The following is a 16,607-nucleotide window of genomic DNA, read 5'->3' as shown; positions in this document are numbered from 1 at the left end:
GAGAGAGCCAAAGGCCAAACAATAGAGAAAGTGAATTGGAAAGTCCTTTCAGGGATGACAAAAAAAATGTAGTGGTCAGAAGTAAATAGAGGAATGTTACAAGTGTTACAGGGAAATACTCAAATATTCTTCCTCTGATCAAAACTTAGTAGAAATGCCATCTGAATAAACAGGCATGAGGATGTTGCTACTGTACTGGGGGCATTTGTATGAAGGGAGAAGTTTAGAGGATAGGTTGGAAATGATTTCCAGGAGGGTTGAGGCTCAGGTATGCTGAGAAGATGATTAGAAGTACCAAGGATGAGAAGTTACACTTTGAAGAGCATTACCTTCTGTTTCGATAAGTATCCTCAAGATAATATCTTATTTCTTTGTCAGGTTCTTTTCATTGAACTTCTTTATTGTATGTGTGAAGAAACATTGGAATATGCTTATTTCTGTGATATAGCTTAAATATTGGTTTCTGTTGCAGCACTCTATTCCTGCTGTGGAGCTTCGGCAGCCATTTTTTCCAACTCATATGGGCCCAATGAAACTCAGACAGTATCATCGGCCACCACTCAAGAAGTATTCCTTTGGTGCTTTGTCACAGCCGGGACCTCATGCTGTCTATCCACTCCTGAAACATATCAAGAAGAAAGCAAAAGTAAAGTTTCTCATCAGACAGTCATTGTGTTTATTTTCATGGAACTGACATATTTTCTTTGTTTTACTTTATACATGCATTGATTAGAATCATTTCTTCCACTCTACTTTGTATCCTTGTCTGATGTTTCCGGTTTTGACATTCTCTCCTCTTAGTGCTCATTTCCTGCTAAAGTCTCAGATTCAGATACTGTAATTTGTAGTTAGGCATAAGATTTCTTTCCTTAAATAACTGTCTTCTATTCCAAACGATGTTTTTTGCAACTCCTAAATGATGCCCACATCCTGTTTCCTCAGAGCAAGAAGAAATGTCTTTCTCATGTAGCTAAAAAATTTCATCTGAGCACCTTTATAGGACTAAACCTCAACCAACTCCTCACTCCAGTAATCCTACTTAGACCACTTGTGCTCTCCTATTCTTGACCTAAAAAATTTCTCCACTTTTCTAACAAGATCTTCCCCATTATTTCAATCCTGGATATTCTATTATTGATGTGAGTTATCAATAAGACTGACTGATGTTGACTCCATCACCCTCATTGAATATGATATGTTGAGTAAAGTCCTGTCTTCAAGCAAATTCAACTTCTCTAATATTTCTCCGATTATGATTTCTTTGAGCCAGAAGTTTTTTATTCATCTGTCTTGTCCTTAAATTCTCATGCGACCTCACAGTTTAAACTTTCAGTGCTTTATTTCAGTCATCCCCCACTGTCATAAGATTAATATCTCTAAAAATAAGCAGCTCCCTTACTTCATGTTTTAATTTTTAGATCCCTAAAATTACTCCATATAACTTGTCTCTGCAAATAAAAGCTGAGGCGCAGATCAAGCTTGACTGACCACATTCATTGAAACTGCTATTACCTCTCTGTGTATGACACAAAAGTTCTCTACCCCTTGTCATCGCCTTCATTTCTGGCATCAGGGTTTAGGGATTTGTGTGTCTTCATCCTAATTATCATAGAAAACAGGAATCAGGTGAGTTGTGGAAGCTAATCTTTTGGAATGGAGTGAAGCATACAGGAAGCTTTAATTCAACTGAGATTCTTCCGCAAAAAAAAAAAACAGCTTTGCTAATCCCATTCTCAGGCTGGCTTTGCCTCATCACATGTTCATTGGTTAGCAATTGTGCAAAGTTTAGGGTTTATATTTACAAATGTGTCAATTACTTTAATACTTGTAATACTTGGCACCTCCTCCTCCAGCCTCATATTCCTATGCAGGCACTCCTCAACTCCAGTTCTTCATTTACGATGCACTCTCCTCCACAGTATTCATGCACATTCCATTTAATAACAGATGGAAGCAAATATTTTACAAAATGCTTATGGCAGTAAAACCTAATGAGAAATTTAAGGGAAATGTAAGTCAATCACAATAATGAGAACATATTAAAAGATTATGCAAAGATATAGCAATGATATTTGATACCCGAAATCTGATAAATGCAAGTTAGTGTATAAAATTTCAATATCAGCTAGTCAAATTGTTTGCATGTTGAGAATAAATGGACCAATGGCTTCCATGAAGTTGTACAAGTTTTTGATGCAAGTTATATTGATGGCAAAAGGTAAATAAATCATCCCAAAATGAAATTAGTTTGAACTTTGGTAGGTCAATAAATAGTTGTTCACCAGTGGATGGTGAGAGAAACTTTGTCATGTTTCGGAGAATAGATCCAGGGAGGTAAAAGTATTGAATTACTTTGGGTCATAGCTTGACTGAATGAGCTTAATGGCCTCACCTTATATCATAAGGAAATATGAGGACTGAGAAAATGTTAGAATCTGCACTTCATTGGTAGTACATTTGTTTGGTGTTCCTTTCTATCCTATATGATATTGTGCTCTGTGTATTTCTGATTTAATCTATATGATGCATTCCTTCTGATTTATTCTTAGATGCGTGAGCAAGAACGTCAAGCCTCTGGTGGTGGAGAAATGTTCTTCATGCGAACACCTCAAGATCTGACGGGTAAAGATGGTGACCTCATTCTTGCTGAATATAGTGAAGAATACCCACCACTTATGATGCAAGTTGGCATGGCAACCAAAATCAAAAACTATTACAAACGAGTAAGCTTAAATTTATTGGAAAATTATTTTGCAGTACAAATAAATGTTTATTATATCTTCCCCTCCCCTCCCCACTTTCGGTAGGGATTGCTTCCTCTGCATCTCCCTCATCCACTCATCCCATCAATTGCTCCTGGTACCTCCTTCTGTGACTGCAAGAGTTGTTTTATTTGCATCTCTTCCCTCACCACTATTCAGGGCCCCAAATGGTCCCTCCAAGTGAAGTAGTGCTTCACCTGTGAATATGTAGAGGTAATTTACTGCATTTGATGCACCCAATGCTTCGTTGAACACCTTTGCTCTGTCTGCTGCAACAAGAACATCCCAGTGGCCAACCACATCAATGCCACACCAACATGTCTGACCATGGTCTCATCTGCTGCCAATTTGAGGCTACCCACAAATTGGAGGTGGGTGTTGGAAGAACATCTTGTATTCCCTCTCGGAATTCTCCAACCAGGCAGCATCGATATCAACTTCTCCATTTTCTGTTAACCCCCTTTTTCTCTCTTCTCTCTGTCTCCTTTCCACCTACTCCCCACCCCCTCCTCATCCTTCTCCTACCAAAGAGCTATCTTTCTTAGCCCTCTTTCTTCTTCCCCAATCAATTATTGGCTTCCTTCTCTTCTACCTCCTTACCTGTATCTACCTATTAACTCTTACCTGTTAACCTATGTTTCTTTCACTTTCTTTCCCCCTTCCCACTTTTTTATTCAGCCGTTTGCCTGATTTTCAGCTTTCCTGAAGAGGGGCTCAGGCCAAAAACATTGACTGCTTTTTAATTTTTATGGATGCTGCATGGCCTGCTCAGTTTCTCCATTGCTTGTAATATGCTTTTTTACAAACCGATAACCACCACACATTATCTCTGTAAGTGTACTATACCAGAACTTTTATACATGTTGAATAGAAAATTGAAGATATTTGAGTATCAACTGGCTCTACATTAAAATCTATTTTTAATTGCTTGAATAGAATTATCAAAAAAATGCTGAAGTGAAAAACCATATAACATTTGAAATAACAAGTAAAAATGCTGGACAATGTGTTGAAGTCAAAAAATCCATATAACATCTGAAATGACAAGTAAAATAATGATGTTTATTCGTCTTCTTCATTATTATCTGTAAAGTATTTGAATCCTTGTTCACTGTCTTCATTAAGATATGCTATGATAGCCTGCAACTGTAGTCGGTACAGTTTCTGCTTTCGTCATTAGTGGTGGAATTCCCATCATCAGTATATACTATGCCAGCTTTTCTGAACCAACTGCATTTCAAGTTATATTTAGATGTTTGAACTTTTGAAATACTAAATCTGTTAAATGTACCACATAGAAACATAGAAACATAGAAGATAGGAGCAGGAGTAGGTCATTCGACCCTTCGAGCCTGCTCCGCCATTCAACGAGATCATGGCTGATGTAATTAGATTGTATCATTTTACATTACAGAAACCAGGCAAGGATCCTGGTGCACCTGACTGTAAGTATGGAGAGACAGTTTATTGCCACACTTCTCCATTCCTTGGATCTCTGCATCCAGGTCAATTGTTGCAGGTTGGTATGATTCTGCATTAGTTTGAATGGAAAATGCTAGGCATTTAAAAATTGAATATTAGTTAGCAATGAACTCCCATCCCCCCTCAATATTTTATATTCTGTATTTTCACATTGGTTATTGCCATTGTTGATGTTTACATGCCGTGATTACGTGCGCTTGCAGTCATTCCGCCATTTAGTATGATCTTGGCTAATTTCTATAGTGTTAAATTTTCTGTCAGTTACCAAAAACCCTAAATTCTTATATTTTTCAAATATTTAGTGTTCTTGACCTTTGATCTAACAATCAGGCATGCACAACCCTTGGGGGAGGAGAATTACTGAGATTCATAAGATTGATAATCTTTTAAGAGAAGAAAATTCTAAGCACCTCAATTTTAAATGACTAGCCCTTATTTTGTAACTATGAAACCCTACCAATAAAACCATCCCAAACATCCACCTTTTGAAGCTTCATTAGGATCATGTATGTTTAAATAAGATTACCCTTCATTTTTCTAAACTCGAAGGAATTCAAACCCAATATGTGTCTAGCCTCTATTAAAAGGACAGCCCTCTCATCCCAGGAGTCAGTCTGACGATTCAAACCTGTGCAAATATTCTAGATGTTGCCTCACTAACACCCTGTGCAACTGTAACAAAACTTCTGTATTTTTAAAATCCAACCCCTTCCTAATAAAGGGCAATATGCCCTTCTGCTGCTTTAATTACTTATTAGACGACTGTGCTAACTTTTTGTAATTCATCCATGAGAACCCACTGAACATCATCTACATTTTCTCTTCATGTAGATAATCCTCCCAATGATTAATTGTAACAAAGTACGTGATCTCACACTTCAAAATTAAACTCCTTTTGCCAGGTTTTTGCCCAATCACTCATAGTCACAGAGTTATAACACCACAGAACAGACAATTTTTGCCCAATTCAGCCTTGGCAGTCAAGTCAGCATTCTGGGCTGGTCCCAATTGTGTGCATTTAGTCCCTTGTAAGCCTTTCCTATCCATATCACTGTCCAAATGTCTTTTAAATCTCCCCCAAGTTGCTTTAAATGTGCCCTCTAGTTTTAAAATCATTCATCTTGGAAAAAGACTGCATGCATTCACTTTTTCCATGTCCCTCCATAGGTCACCCATCAACCTCCAAAGACCAAGCCTATCTAACTTCTGTCTATAACTTGGGCTATCTCATCCAAACAATATCATGGTGAATCTCCTCTGCACCTCCTCCATCTTATTGATATCCTTCCTGTTGTTGGGTCACCAGAACTGCATTTGAACAGGGTTCAAAGTGTGGTCTTACCACTGACTTGCACAGCTAAATCATAAGATCACGCTTTTTATATTCAACATTCTGCCTGATGAATGTAAGCATGCTATATACCTCCCTGTCCGCCTGAGTTGCCTCTTTTGGGGAACTACGCACTTGCATCTGCAGGTTTCTATTCTACAACACTCTCAAGGGCCCTGCCATTTACTGTGCAGGTCCTGCCAAATTACGTTCTGGATGAGGCTCGTCAAATTCTTGCTAAAATCCATGTAGACCACATCTACCACCCTATCTTCATTGATTTCCTTTGTTACCTCCCTCAAATAAAACTCATTTAGACTCACGAGGCATGACCTTCCCTTCACAGAGCCAAGCTGACTGTCCTTGAGTAGTTTGTACTTCTCCAAATGCTCATAGATCCTATACTGGTCTATAATTCCCAGGATTCTCCCCATTACCTTTTTTAAACAAGGCAACTGCATTTGATGGTTTGGGCTGGATTGGGGGGGTGGCGGTGGGGGCGGCGGCTGGCTGCTTGTGGGCAAGGGCTGGGTTTGGGGGCTTCAGGGTCTCAGAGAATTCTCTTTTGAAAGAAGCACTTCATTTAACTTTCTGCTAATGTATCTCTGTTTTATGTCTGAATGAAGTGAAATTTGTGTAATATTGCACTTTATAACATGATAATTGAATTTTGATGATGATCTACCGGGACCAATGCCTGAAGAGGGCGCATAAAATCAGTGAACCGGTGTGGACTCGAAAGGCCAACATGGCCTGTTTCCGCTCCATAAATGGTTATATGGTTATGTGGTTACCCTGGTTTGACTTAACGAAGTGCAACATCTCACACTTGTCAGTGTTAAATTCGATTGGTCACTTTTGAGCCCACATTCTCAACTGATTGAGATTCTGTTGTAACCTTCTTCACTGTCCACTACATCACTCATTATAGTGTCATCCACAAATAGAATAGTTATGTTAATTACACTGCAATCCAAATCATTAATATGGATCATAAACAGCAGTGGACTAAGATGATTTTGAATCCAATTGATTACCTCCTCTTAGATTCAATGTGATCTAACCTTCCAGACTAATCTGTCATAAGGAACATTGTCAAAGGCCTTGTTAGAGTTTATATAGGCAATAGCTATATACAGACCTTCAGTCTATTCATATCCGATTGCAGAATCTCAATATCCTTCCACCTATTTTTGTATCGTTATCGAACTTCTGTTTCATTAGGTCATTAACACTTTGGACTCTGGCCATTTTTAACCTTTCATAATATATTCTCTGGACTGGGTCCATTGGTAAACCTTTATTGTCGTAAAGTACAGTACGACCAACTGATGATTGGGTATAAAACCAGTCCCAGAAAACTGGGACAAGAAGTCTAAAGCATTAATGTAAACAATGAACAATTGAGGGCTCGGAATTAATCCCCCAGGTACCTCCAGTCATAATATCTCACCAGCCTGAGAAGGACCCATATATTCCAAATCTTTGTTTCCAATGGATTTCAATCCATGTTAACACACTTTTTCTAATACCTTGAGTTCTTAAGTTACATACTGGACTGCGATGAAACACCTTGTCAAATACCTTATGGAAATTTAACCACAGGTTAAAACTCTTGGGACTTGACTGGTGACAAACTGCAGAAAATCCAGACTTCAGAAATTGCCCCGAAACATCATTCTCTGATCAGGAGAACTGAGCTTTTTAAAGTGTAGACACTCTCTGAGTCATGTCAGGGTTCCAGTAAATGTCCATAACCCAAAATTTTCATGTCATAAACAGCAATGGCTGAGATTGCAAAGATTGCACTGTAATTAGCTGCAGATGAGTTCAGATCTTAGTTACTTTTCGATCTTAAAATAAGTTAATAGATTTGTATAACAGATTTTAAATATGGGAATTGCCGGATTAGACATCTACAGTTTTCTTTCTACCAACTCTCCCTAACACACCCTAAAAAAATTTGAGCAAATTTGTCAAATGTGATTTATATGTTGAAAATCATGAAGCAGCAGAATTTTTCCAATATTTTATGGCAAAGATCCAAGCTTATTCTGCATTCTGGTTTACTTTGTTCATTGTTTTTTTTAAAATTTTGCAGGTATATTGATGCATTCAAGAAGTTTCTACTTTCATAAATATGCAGGGAATAAAGAGATCTGTATCATGTGCAAGCAGCAGTTTTAGTTTAATTTGGGCATCAGGTTCAGTACAGACATGGCTGAAAGGCCCATTCCTGTTATCTTTTCTGTGATCACATTTTTTTCTATTTTGTTCTTAACAAGAGTAATGTTTCACCAAAATGGATATTTATAAGATATTATCCTTCCTTTCATTAGCATTATGAATAACATGTTCTCTTTGGGCCATATAGTGTTCAAGAATTTATTTTGCAGCATACCCCTCCCTGTTCATTTATGATGAATGGTATGACATTTTTTTTTAGATCCACATTTACATAGGATCTGGGTTTGATAGCTCATCAGAAAGAAGATATTGCAACCACTGGATTGTGTTTTTGTATTGTACCAAAGATCAATTTAAATTTAGATTTCAAGTTCCATGGTTGAGGCTTGAAGCCATAATCTTCCAATTAAAGGGTAAAACTGCAGTTGTTAATTTTAAAAATAATTTGAAGGGTTGGAATCATCAAAGGATCAAGAAATTATTCTATATCTTTATCAAAGTAGATGCTGAATCAATCTATTGCTCAACTATAACCACATCCCTCATTGCGCCCATGGTCCAGAACTTTCTGGCTCCTCGGCCATGCCGAACGTAATCAATTGGACAGGTGGCAAAAAAAGGAAATTGATCCATAAAATAAAAAAAATTCTATTTGGTAACCAAGAACAGGCCTAGAATTAGTCACGCAGAGGTACAGAAACCACATGTGAAGCCATTGGGAAAGTGGGGAAAGTCAAGTGGGAATAGAATGGCAGAGCACCTCTTAGAAGCATGCAGAGCAATTAGTTGCTCTTCAAATCCAAAAGCCAGTGTAGTTTAACTGTGGCAGTAATTCAGCAAGAGGAGTCACCCAAATAAAGAAGTCTCAAATTGTTCCAGCAGGGGCCCTGAAGTAAAGGGATTTGGAATTTAGTGAAATTCGAGCATGGATTGGCAGTAAAGAAAGTGAATGCTATGTTGGCATTCATCTCAAGAGGAATAGTGTGCAAGAGGTGTTGATGAGGCTCAATGGGGTACCGGTGAGGCCTCATTTGGAGTACTGTGTGCAGTTTTAGGCCCCTTATCTTAGAAGGGATGTAATGATATTGGAAAGAGTACAGAGAAGATTTACCAAGATGATTGCAGGAATGCAAGGGCTAACATATGAGGAGCATTTAGCGGCTCTTGGACTGTATCACTGGAGTATAGAAGAGAGGGGATCTCATAGAAACATTTTGAATGCTGAAAGGATTGGGCAGAGTAGATGTAAATAAGATGTTGCCCTTGGTGGCTGAATCCAGGACAAGAGGGAGAGAATTAGAAGGTACCCATTTAAAACGGAAATGAGGAGAAATTTCTTTAGTCAGAGGAATTTGTTGCTACATACACCTGTGGAGGCCCAATCATTGGGGGAGTTTAAGGAGGAGATTGATAGGCATCTAATTTGTCAGGGTATCAAAGGATATGGGGAAAAGGCTGGAAATTGGTACTAGATGTGAGAATGATTTCGCTCAGGGTGGAGTTGCGGAACAGACTCGATGGGATGAATGGCCTACTTCTGTTCCTTTATCTTGTGTAAAATCCATGTAAAAGATGGAATAGGTAGGAAGTTGGCTTGTGTCCTGATGTACATCTTTAACCCCTAATTTTATTTAACAGATCAATTTCAATATAATGCCTTTAAAATACCAAACTTGACATTGTTATTTTGTGATTTACCTCATTCTCTTTCTTTTTCTCTTCACTGGTGATTGCTGTCTTTTTGGAATCTATCCTACATATAGGGTTTTGAAGTTCAGAAATGCAAACTATTGCCTTGAACATGTCGTGTTTGTGCACTCCCATGCTGGCATGTCTGTCCATGGCCTCATGCACTGCCAAACCAAGGCCACCTGTAAATTGGAGGATCAACACTTAATATTCCCCATCTGTGCACTCTCGAACTGGATGGCATTTACATCAGTCTCTGGTTTCTGCTAGCCCACTCCTCATTTTCCCTCTCTTCCCTACCCCTCTGTCTTCTTTCCTCCAGCTCTTCACCCCTTCCCTCACCTTGCCCCTGTTTGCTGGTGTGTCCTCGCTCCATATTACCTCGTATGTGGGACTGTGCTCCTCCCTCTGCCCACCCCCCACCAATTTGTTTGGGCGCCAGCCTACATTTTGCTCATAATTTGATGAAAGGCTCAAGCCTAAAACGTTGGTTATGTATCTTTATCTTTGCACTGTTTGACTGCTGTTTCCCCAGCTTTATATTTTGACTTCCTGTATATATACATATATATTATATATATATATATGTTGTTTATATGTCGTTTGTGCATTAGGTGTACTGTGTGTCTGTGTGTGTACACTGTGTGTATAGTCTGGCAATGTTTTGTTTCATAGGGTTGTATATGTACAATCAGATGGTAATAAACATGAAATCAGTAAGTTGTAAATAAATTAGGCTAACAAAACTGAACAAAGGTATTTAAAGACAAACTAAATGAATTTGAGCTTTTAATTGAATGATTCTTTGCTTGCTTCGACAGGCATTTGAAAACAATCTCTTTCGTTGTCCAATATACCTACACAAGATGCCAGAAACTGATTTTCTGATAATCCGAACTCGTCAGGGTTATCATATTAGAGAGCTAGTTGATATTTTTGTTGTTGGCCAGCAATGTCCACTTTATGAAGTTCCTGGTCCAAACTCGAAGCGTGCAAACACTCATGTACGAGACTTTCTTCAGGTATGCTTGGTGTTTATTTCTTGTAATTTTCTTATTTCCATTTTTCATTTAAAGGAGACTGCTTCCCTCCTCATTCATTTGCCCACTTAATTCCCTGAAACCTATTCTATCTCGTGCCTATTAAAATATGACTTGATTAATTTGTAAATTGCAGCCTTTTAAGATTGTGCAATATTTGCTTATATTTTTGTAGGTATTTATTTACCGCCTTTTCTGGAAAAGTAAGGATCGTCCACGCCGAATCCGGATGGAAGACATAAAGAAAGCATTTCCTTCCCACTCCGAGAGTAGCATCAGAAAGCGATTAAAATTGTGTGCAGACTTCAAACGAACTGGTATAAGCTGTTGAACAATGTACTTTGATATGTCGCAGTAACGCTCCCTTACATTGCTGTAGCATTGCATAGCAAGTCCATGCATTGTTGTAATGTAAAGTTGGGTATTGTTACTGTAGTATTAAATAAAACTATTTCATGTGATATGAATCATGGGATCTCAATGTAAGTCATGTAGCCTTATTTCTGTATATGTACAGAACAGGATAATTTTGTGTTACTTTAGAAACATTGTACAGCTTAATTATTTTACTTTGATCTGTTTTTGAAGGGATGGATTCAAATTGGTGGGTGCTGAAACCAGACTTCCGATTACCCACTGAAGAAGAGATTCGAGCCATGGTATCTCCAGAGCAGTGCTGTGCATATTACAGCATGTTAGCAGCTGAGCAACGTTTAAAGGTTAGATGGATTAAGTAATGCAATAATTAATCCTTTGAATGTACCAGTAGATCATAGCATAATAATCGACAATGAGATAGACAACAGACTCGCCAAGGCAAATAGCGCCTTTGGAAGACTACACCAAAGAGTCTGGAAAAACAACCAACTGAAAAACCTCACAAAGATAAGCGTATACAGAGCCGTTGTCATACCCACACTCCTGTTCGGCTCCGAATCATGGGTCCTCTACCGGAACCACCTACGGCTCCTAGAACGCTTCCACTAGCGTTGTCTCCGCTCCATCCTCAACATCCATTGGAGCGCTTTCATCCCTAACGTCGAAGTACTCGAGATGGCAGAGGTCGACAGCATCGAGTCCACGCTGCTGAAGATCCAGCTGCGCTGGATGGGTCACGTCTCCAGAATGGAGGACCATCGCCTTCCCAAGATCGTGTTATATGGCGAGCTCTCCACTGGCCACCGTGACAGAGGTGCACCAAAGAAAAGGTACAAGGACTGCCTAAAGAAATCTCTTGGTGCCTGCCACATTGACCACCGCCAGTGGGCTGATAACGCCTCAAACCGTGCATCTTGGCGCCTCACAGTTTGGCGGGCAGCAACCTCCTTTGAAGAAGACCGCAGAGCCCACCTCACTGACAAAAGGCAAAGGAGGAAAAACCCAACACCCAACCCCAACCAACCAATTTTCCCCTGCAACCGCCGCAACCGTGTCTACCTGTCCCGCATCGGACTTGTCAGCCACAAACGAGCCTGCAGCTGACGTGGACTTTTTACCCCCTCCATAAATCTTCGTCCGCGAAGCCAAGCCAAAGAATAATCGTAGTATTAGGATTGCAATGAATAATGTTTTGTACATAATTTGCAGCATAGGATTTTTTTTAAAGTAATGCTCAATGAACTATACTTTGGTTTCTGATCTATCAGATACTCCTGCTTAGTGATTAAAGTTTACATTAACTTCCCTATTTGTTAAATAGTCAAATAATTAAATAAACTATTTTTTAGGGAGTTAACGTAGATTCTTTAATTCCATGCTCAATAAAGATCTGCATCCCACATCCACTTTGATTCTGTGAGTGTTGACAGAGTATTCAGGTTTAAGATGTCACATCCTTAAATAAATCCTAAGCAATCTCTCTCCCTTTCTATTTCCAAGAAAGGACAATGGGCAGACAATTAGGAAGTTTGTGAGAATCCTTTCTTGATTTAACAATACAGAGATTTTTAGCTGTTTATCCCTCAAGGTCTCAACTTCCCTTCAATCATCTCCCTAATTAATGACCAGTATGTTCAAAGATCATCACATTATACGTTGGCTTTGACCTGACTTACAAAAGGCTAGATATCAGTTTCAATGCCGCTTTGAAGTTTGGGAAGGTAGGGAAAGGGCTAGAGAGTGATGAAAAGTGGGAAGAAAAGCAGGCATGGGGAGAAGGTCTGGGAGAGAGAGAGAGATGTGCAAATGCATGCAAATCCCAATCCACCATGAGTATTCAAATCTAGCCTTTTTGTGAGATGGAGCCTGCCCTCTGGCCATTAGTTTAGAAATATATGAATCTTTGGGGGTGATTACTAAGGACCTGGACTAATTCAAATTATTTTCAGGTCTGCAGCAATGGTGTTTCTGCATTTGGCACATCTTTTGCTTTGTCCTGAAAATCATTGTTATTCATCTTGGATCAGCTCAGTCACCAAAATGAGAGCAAGAAAAGAGCAATGTAGTCAAACCTGGACTTTCCTATCCAGGCTTCTTGCTCTTTCTCTCTTGACTATGATTTTTCGCATCAATTTAACGTCGCATCATAATTTTGCAGACTCTTCTGTATTGGCTCTGGGGCTTAGTTTGCTCTGACCCTGCGCCCTGCTCTCACAATTCTGAGATTCCACCTAGATGATACAACAGTTAAACAAACCTTTATATGGACATCTAAAATCCGGAAAGCTCCAAAAACCAGCAAGTGGGGAAAGAGACGGCAGCGCGAGTCGGGTGGGCGAGGGGGAGAGAACGGCAGCGCAAGTCGGGCGGGCGAACGGGAGAGGCCGGCAGCGTGAGTTGGGTGGGCGAGAGACCGGCAGCGCAAGTCGGGCGGCCGAGGGGGGGAGATCGGCAACGCGAGGCAACGCGAGTCGGGCGGCCGAGGGGGGGAGATCGGCAGCGCGAGTCGGGCGGGTGAGGGGTGGTAGACCGACAGCTCGAGTCGGGCTGGCGAGAGGGAGAGACCGACAGTGCGAGTGACCGGCAGTGCGAGTTGGGTGGATGGGGTGGGGGGGGGGGGGGGGGGGGAGAGACCGGCAGCGCAAGTCGGGCAGGTGAAGGGGGAGGAGACTGCCAGCACAAGTCGGGCAGGCGAGGGGGGAAGGAGACTGACAGCACGACTGGAAGGGGGTTGGGGTGAATATGGCAGCACAATTCAGGTGGGTTTAAATCTGGTTTTCTGAAATCCAGAAAAATCCAAAATTCGGAACACACTGTCCCCCAAGGGTTCCGCCCAGTTGATATATTTCCTGCTGTGTAGGTGACCAAGACTACATACAATACTTCAAATTTGGCTTCATCACTATTTACAATGCTATATACCTGTGGTGCCACTTAAAATGAATTATTAATCTGTATTTGTAGTTGCCTCTATTCTGCAGTTGCCTACCTTTACTGTGCAAGACCTACCCTGGTTTGTCCTTCCAAAGTGCAACACCTCCTCTGTAAATTACATCTACTATTTTATAGTCCATTCTTCCAGCTGTACATGATCCCATTGCAATCTTTGAGAGCCTTCCTCACTGCCCATTACACCCCTAAATGTAGTGTCATCTGCAAATTTGCTGATCCAAATGACCACATTATCATCCATATCATTGATATAGATGACAAATGACAATGGACCCAAGGCCAATCTCTGATACACACCACTAGTCACAGGCCTTCAATCAGAGAGGCAATCCTCTACTACCATTTGCAGGAAATTACAGAGAGCCTGGTCACAGTCTTCCAAATATCTGTAGGGTTATGGGTGGTTCATGAGAACTGAATTGCAAAATTTTCCCCAAAAAAGTGAATGAGTAAGCCCAGTGACTATTGGCCAGTCAATTTATCTTTGATGGTGGGGAAGTTATACAAATAATCATAAAGGATGTAATTTGTTGACATTTGGATGAGCTTGCATTGATTTTGGGAAAACCAACATGGATTTATTAAAAGCAAATCAGGTTTAATCTAACAATTATTTTGATGAATTGCAGAGAAGGTTGATGAGGGAAATGCAAATGATGAGGTCTTAAGTACTGAAAACTGGTCTTGTCATCAAAGTTAAAGTCTGTAGATTGAAAGGGATTGGCTGTGAAATGATACCAAAACTAGTCGGGAAGATTGTTTGGGACTGGTGAAAATTTGACAATGAAGATTGGTAAACGAACTTCTGATTTTTATAATATATTGATGGTTTGACAGTAAGAGGCCAATCAGATGTTCCCATCTGCTTCAAAAGGGCATCAATCATCCCAGTACCCAAGAAGAATAGTGTGGGCTGCCTCAATGACTTCCACCCAGTAGCATTAACTTCTACTGTTATGAAATGTTTTGAGAGGCTGGTCATGGCCAGAATTAACATGTACCTCAGCAAAGATCTGGACCCACTGCAATTTGTCTATCGTCACAATCGTTCCACAGTGGATGCTATATCACTAGCCCGCCACTCAGTTCTGGATCACCTTGAAAACAGCAATCCGTACATAAAGCTGCTCTTCATCGACTACAGCTCGGCCTTCAATACCATTATTCCCTCAGTGCTGGTCAAGAAGCTACAAACTCTAGGCTTATTTACCCCTTTCTGCAACTGGATCTTTGACTTTCACATAGGAAGACCACAGTCAGTATGAATTGGGAAAAAACGTCCCGTCTTCACTGATTATCGACACAGGCACACTCGAAGGATGTGTGCGTGGCCCACTGCTCTACACATTATACACCCATGACTTTGGCCATGCACATTTCCAATGCCATTTACAAGTTTGCTGATGACACCACAGTTGTCAGCAGAATTACAAAAGGCAATGAGGAAGCTACAGGAGGGAGATAGATCACCTTGTTCAATGGTGTAACGACAACAACCCTGCGCTCAATATCAGCAAAACCAAGGAGATGATGTGGACTTCAGGAGGAGGTCAGGGAAACACAACCCAGTCCTCATCGAGAGCTCAGTAGTGGAGAGTGTCAAGATCTCCGAGGATCTAACCTATACCTTCCATGTTGATGTAATCACAAAGAAGACTCGCCAGAGACTATACTTTGTGAGGTGTCTGAGGAGATTCAGTCACCGAAGACTCTCGTAAACTTCTACAGGTGTATCATGGAGAGCATTCTGGCTGGTTGCATGACTGCCTGGTATGGAGGTGCCAACTCTTAGGACAAGAATAAGCTCCAGAGGGTTGTTAACTCAGCCTGCGACATCACAGGCACCAGACTGCAGTCCATCGAGGACATCTACATGAAGTGGACCCCCACCACCTAGGCCATGCCCACTTCACTCTGCTACCATTGAGAGAAAGGTACAGGAACCTAAAGGTGGGCACTCAACAGCAAAAGGACAGCTTCTTCCTCGCTGCCATCAGATGGCTGAATGATCAATGAACCAAAGACAGTGCCTTACTTTTCATGCACTATTATTTTTCCTTATTTTTTTATATAGTAATATTGTAAGATAGTTAAAATATGAATGTTTGCACTAAGATGCTGCAGCAAAACTGAATTTCATGACTTGTTCTTGACAATAAATTCTGATTCTGAACAAGTGGTTTAGGAATAAATTGCTGGAGTGTTAGTGTAATTGGATTCTATTATGTTATTCAAAAGGGATTTGGTACATAGCTGAAAGGATCAATTTGCAAGATTATAAGGGAAAAAGTCAGAGTTGGACTAGCTCTTGCATTGATCCAGTATACATTCAATGGGCTTAACAGCCTCATTCTACTGGAACTTTTCTGTGATTTCTTTGAACTGCAATCTGAACTCCGTTCATCCAATTAGACCAGCCGGCAAAATACATTGGATAAATCTCTGTTTGAAAGTAATTATTGGATTTTATCCAAGAAAAATGTAATTCCTAAATTTTGACTGACTAAATTGTGTAATGTTACTTGTATTTACTACTTGTAGGATGCTGGATATGGTGAAAAATCATTCTTTGCACCAGAGGAGGAGAATGAAGAAGAATTTCAGATGAAAATTGATGATGAGGTAACAGGAAAGAAACTGTCCTCTTAAAGTAAAATCATGATCATGTGCTTTAACAATGTGTACGTGAAACGTTAATTTTATGTGCACTGAAGAACTGTTTTTCTCATTTGATTCATGTTTTCTATTTTTACTGTTTAAAGCTAATGGGTTAGATTATGCTTGGTG

At 40.1% G+C, this 16,607-nt stretch overlaps 1 protein-coding gene across 5 annotated transcripts in view; it reads left to right on the top strand.

Moving 5' to 3' along the window:
* Positions 1-16,607, top strand: part of taf1 (TAF1 RNA polymerase II, TATA box binding protein (TBP)-associated factor) — a 107,720-nt gene that overhangs the window by 35,373 nt on the left and 55,740 nt on the right. For all 5 annotated transcript variants that reach the window (XM_069893081.1, XM_069893079.1, XM_069893082.1 and 2 more), the window contains exons 14-20: positions 473-646; positions 2,550-2,723; positions 4,177-4,281; positions 10,272-10,472; positions 10,666-10,807; positions 11,079-11,209; positions 16,362-16,442. In XM_069893081.1, the coding sequence (XP_069749182.1) occupies positions 473-646; positions 2,550-2,723; positions 4,177-4,281; positions 10,272-10,472; positions 10,666-10,807; positions 11,079-11,209; positions 16,362-16,442 (1,008 nt within the window). The remainder of the gene's footprint in view (positions 1-472; positions 647-2,549; positions 2,724-4,176; positions 4,282-10,271; positions 10,473-10,665; positions 10,808-11,078; positions 11,210-16,361; positions 16,443-16,607) is intronic.

This window comes from Narcine bancroftii, chromosome 8 (genome assembly GCF_036971445.1).
Source record: "Narcine bancroftii isolate sNarBan1 chromosome 8, sNarBan1.hap1, whole genome shotgun sequence".
In the NCBI taxonomy this organism is placed as follows: domain Eukaryota; kingdom Metazoa; phylum Chordata; class Chondrichthyes; order Torpediniformes; family Narcinidae; genus Narcine; species Narcine bancroftii.
This window is presented reverse-complemented; position numbering and strand designations above follow the sequence as displayed.